Below are 5,000 nucleotides of genomic sequence, written 5' to 3' on the forward strand. Positions count from 1 at the left end.
GGGAGATGGAGAGAAATGAAGGTGAGGGGAAGAAAGAAGGTTGGGGGGGAGGGGGAGGGAGAGGTGGAGGTAAGGAGATCAAGAGAAAGGAAGAGAAGGAGAAAAAGGAAGGGAGGAAGGAAGAAGGAGGGAGAAATGAGAGAAAGGAGAGGGGAAAGAAAAACGTTCAATTAATCATTTATTATTAATCAATTATTGTTGTTATTGCTTTTGCGGTAATTAATGTAGATGGAATATTTTACTCTCCTACAATCATCATTATTATCATAATCATCTTTAGTGTCAAAATTACCATAATTATGGATATTATCATTGTCATCTGCGGCATAAATATCATTATTATCAAAATCATCTCTCTCCCTCTCTCTCTCTCTCTCTCTCTCTCTCTCTCTCTCTCTCTCTCTCTCTCTCTCTCTCTCTCTCTCTCTCTCTCTCTCTCTCTCTCTCTCTCTCTCACGCACACACACACACACACACACACATACACAACCCTCCCACCACACGCATACACACAACCCCCCACCCCCCCCACACAACTCTCTCCCCCCCTACACACACACACCCCACCCCCCATCTCCCCCCACCCCCTCTCCACCCCCACATCCCTCCCCCCACTCCCCAACCCCACCCACATCCCTCTCCCCCCACCCCACACACAACCCCCTCCCCCCCCTTTTTCTACTTACCTCAGGAGGCGACTGGATATCGAAGTCAACCATGAGAGCCGACTGAGTCCATGACCCGACCGTGATGTTGCAAGCGTGCGTGTCACGTGGCCACAACCTCAGGTCAGCGGCGCACGATGACCTGAGCTTGGCGGGGGGAACCCACAGCACCGAGCCTGTGGACCTGACCACCATGGGCTGGTCGTCGATCACCCGGATGTCGTCGACGCTCGGGCTGTGTGGAGTGAGAGGGGGGGGGGGGGTTGATTGTATAATTTGCGGTGATTTTTTTTTTTTTTTTTTTTTAAGAAAAGTGGGTGATGGGTGGTTTTCCGGTGATGAGTGGAGGTGGGAGAGAGAGAGAGAGAGAGAGAGAGAGAGAGAGAGAGAGAGAGAGAGAGAGAGAGAGAGAGAGAGACAGACAGACAGACAGACAGACAGACAGATAGGCAGAGGCAGAGTGGGAGAGAGAGACAGACAGACAGAGACAGAGAAACAGACAGACAGAGACAGACAGACAGAGAGGCAGAGACAGAGGGAGAGAGAAAGAAACAGATAGACAGACAGAGAGAGAGAAAGTGGCAAATCAAGAGACAGAAGGAAAGAGAGGGCAGAAAAACAGAGACAGAAAAAGACAAAAACAGACAATGGAAATTTTAAATCCCACAAACACGATTTTTATAGCAATATTGTACCAATAATAAACTACAGTAATGCCAGACTGCTATACTAATACTGTAAAATTAATGTACTCTACTGATACTATACTGGCAATGTACTCTGCCAATAGTGTACTAAGCATATACTATCTTAACACTACTGATTATATGCTATACTACTATACTTTATCATACTAATATACTAAAGGAATATACTATACTAACGCGTTGTAGGTTGTAATATCAGGTGACCACAACATGTCCACAGGAACGGAGAGGAGGTCCACACCACCATACTTCGCTACGTCCCACTTCAAGCGGTCATCTTGCCATTGCTAAGGGTGCGAGACGGAGGGCGGGAAAGAACGTTAAATTATGAGAATGAGTGATATGAAGTGAAAAAAAAAATAATTAAGTCAGAGGTGGATTTCCCGTTTTCTGTCTCAAATTTTACGTTTTCTTTATATTTATTTATTTCGTTTTCTATTCTATTATTAGCTTTTCTTGTATATATATATATTTGATCTGTTTTGATAACGAAATCAAGGAGGAATTATAAAGAAAAAGATGAAATATGAAACATCGTAAAAAAACTTACGAAGTTCAACCAGCAGAACATTTCAATAGCGTTGGTTTTGTCATCCTGTAACAACATAAAACAATAATTTAGTTTTTAATGTGATGTTTAGTTGTACAAACTGCACACATGTGTAAATTTATATGTATCATAACCACTGAGCATAATGTAATATCACCCGTGTTGTCTATTACCATAAGGAAGCTAATGGTGTGACGTCGAGTGATTTTTTTAGTGAAACGGGCAGTGTATTCCCGTAGACTTATTCCAATCCATACTGGTTTGATATGCTGTATATGCAAATGTGCGCGCGCGCGCGCGCGCATGTGTGTGTGTGTGTGTGTGTGTGTGTAGGTATATATATATATATGTGTGTGTGTGTGTGTGTGTGTGTGTGTGTGTAGGTATATATATATATATGTGTGTGTGTGTGTGTGTGTGTGTGTGTGTGTGTGTGTGTGTGTGTGTGTGTGTGCGTGTTTGTGTGTGTACGTGCGTGTGTGTGTGTGTGTGTTTGTGTGTGTACGTGCGTGTGTGTGTCTGTGTGCGTGCGTGCGTCCTCTATAGACCTTACAAACCACTACCTACACACTCACAAATCTACTTCTCACACGCACACACAATCTACCGCCCACCCACCCAACTACCCACACTCCCCCCCCCATCCCCTCCCCCCTTTCCCCCCCACCCCCCCAAACAAACCAACCCAACACACCCTCACCATCTCCCCCTCCCCACACCCCACACCCCACACCCCCCACACCACCCCAAAACCTCCTTACCAGCTGAACATCCCTAATGAACGGCCCGTTGAACGAAATGATCGTGGTGTTATTCGGCCGAACGTTCTTGTCGTAGTTGCTGAACAAATCCTTTCTCAGCTGTTCTTCCATCCTTGGCCATGGCGGGGACTCTTCGCTGGTTACTGAGAGCGAGAAAGGGATTATAAGTTTAGAGATTGGAATGTATTATCATTATTATTATTATTGATATTGTTATTGTTATTATCTGATAATAAGTTTAGAGATTGGAATTATTATTATTATTATTATTATTGTTATTGTTATTGTTATTGTTATTATCTGATAATAAGTTTGAATTAGAGATTGGAATGTATTACCATTATTATTATTATGATTGTTATTGTTATTATCTGATAATAAGTTTAGAGATTGGAATGTATTATCATTGTTATTATTATTGTTATTGTTATTATCATTATCTGATAATAAGTTTGGATTAGGGATTGGAATTACTATTATTATTATTATTATTATTATTAGTGTTATTGTTATTATCTGATAATAAGTTTAGAGATTGGAATGTATTATCATTAGTATTATTATTTTGTTATTGTTATTGTTATTATCTGATAATAAGTTTAAATTTGAGATTGGAATGTATAATCACTATTATTATTGGTATTATGACTGTTATTGTTGTTATTATTAGTATCATTACTATTATTATTATTAATGTTATAATTATTGTTATTGTCATAATTATTGTTGTTGTTAAGGATGTTGTTGTTGTCATTATTATTATTATTATCATTATTATTGCTGTTGTTGATGGTGATGATGGTGATATCATTATTATTATTATTATTATTATTATTATTATTGTTATTATTATTATTATTATTATTATTATTATTATCATTATTATTATCATCATCATTATTTTTATCATTATTGTTGTTGTTCTTGTCAATACCATTATCATAGCATAACAACTGTCACCAATTTAAAATAATTATAATCAATATTAGGTTCTGATAAACATATCCTCAGTTTTATTAATGTCATCATTTATACCTTTATCAATGTATCCTCATTATTAATGTATCTATCAATTCATTATCATCATCATTAATTCATTTATAAATTTATCATTATCATCAATACATTTATCAATTTTTCATCATTAATGCATTTATCATTATATTGGTATCTTCAGTAATGTATTATCATCCTCATTTATACATTTAATACATCTGTCAATTAATTATCATCATCACTGATGCATCTATCAATCTATTATCATCAGTAATACATTTAATGCACCTATTAATTTATTATCATCATTAATACATTTAATACACCTACCAATTACTCATCATTACCACAGATATATCAATTTATCATCATTAACACATTTAATACACCTATCAATTAATAATCATCACCACTGATATATCAATTTATTATCATCATAAACACATTTAATACAATACCTTTAATAACAATAATAATAATAATAATAATTTAACTTAATAATCCTCAATACCTTTAATACACCTTTCAATTAATAATCATCACCATTGATATATCAATTTATCATCATAAACACATTTAATACAATACCTTTAATAACAATAATAATAATAATAATTTAATTTAATAATCCTCAATACCTTTAATACACCTATCAATTAATAATCATCACCACCAATTTATCATCATCATTAACACATTTAATACACCTATCAATTAATCCTCATAAACACATTTAATACAATATCTTTAATAATAATAATTTAATTTAATAACCCTCAATACCTTTAATACACCTATCAATTAATAATGATCACCACTGATATGTCAATTTATCATCACCATCAACACACGTATTGTTGACATCTTACCTGCACTGCAAATCACCAGGAGCCCAAAGACCCCAAAGAAGACGTAAGATAAAGGAGACATCTTCAAGTGTCACCTTCACCTCCTCAAGGTTTCTGTGGGTGAGAGAAAGTGGGTTTTATTAGAGGGATTGGGGATTGATTCGATTTTTGTTATTGGTGTTGTTGTTGTTGTTATTGTTATTATTATTTTTATTATTATATTATTATTATCATTATTATTGTTGTTGTTGTTTTTGTTGTTGTTATTATTATTTTTATTATCATTATTATCATCATTATTATTATTATTATCATTAACATTATCATCATTGTTATTGTTATTATTATTATTATTATCATTATCATTATCATTATTATCATTATCATTATTTTTTTATCATTATTATCATTATTTATTCTAAGTTGACGTGAATTCAGTTGATCTTACGTTGGCTTAAATTGAGTTTGGTTTA

General features: G+C 35.1%; 1 protein-coding gene across 1 annotated transcript in view; it reads right to left on the minus strand.

The window, feature by feature from the left end:
* Window positions 1-5,000, minus strand: part of LOC113810750 (neuronal acetylcholine receptor subunit alpha-6) — a 17,709-nt gene that overhangs the window by 9,070 nt on the left and 3,639 nt on the right. The window contains exons 2-6 of the mRNA XM_070114832.1: window positions 4,549-4,641; window positions 2,684-2,826; window positions 1,923-1,967; window positions 1,550-1,659; window positions 687-900 (exon numbers count right to left, since the gene is read on the minus strand). Coding sequence (XP_069970933.1) covers window positions 687-900; window positions 1,550-1,659; window positions 1,923-1,967; window positions 2,684-2,826; window positions 4,549-4,609 — 573 coding nt within the window. The 5' untranslated portion in view covers window positions 4,610-4,641. The remainder of the gene's footprint in view (window positions 1-686; window positions 901-1,549; window positions 1,660-1,922; window positions 1,968-2,683; window positions 2,827-4,548; window positions 4,642-5,000) is intronic.

This window comes from Penaeus vannamei, chromosome 3 (assembly GCF_042767895.1).
Source record: "Penaeus vannamei isolate JL-2024 chromosome 3, ASM4276789v1, whole genome shotgun sequence".
Classification (NCBI taxonomy): domain Eukaryota; kingdom Metazoa; phylum Arthropoda; class Malacostraca; order Decapoda; family Penaeidae; genus Penaeus; species Penaeus vannamei.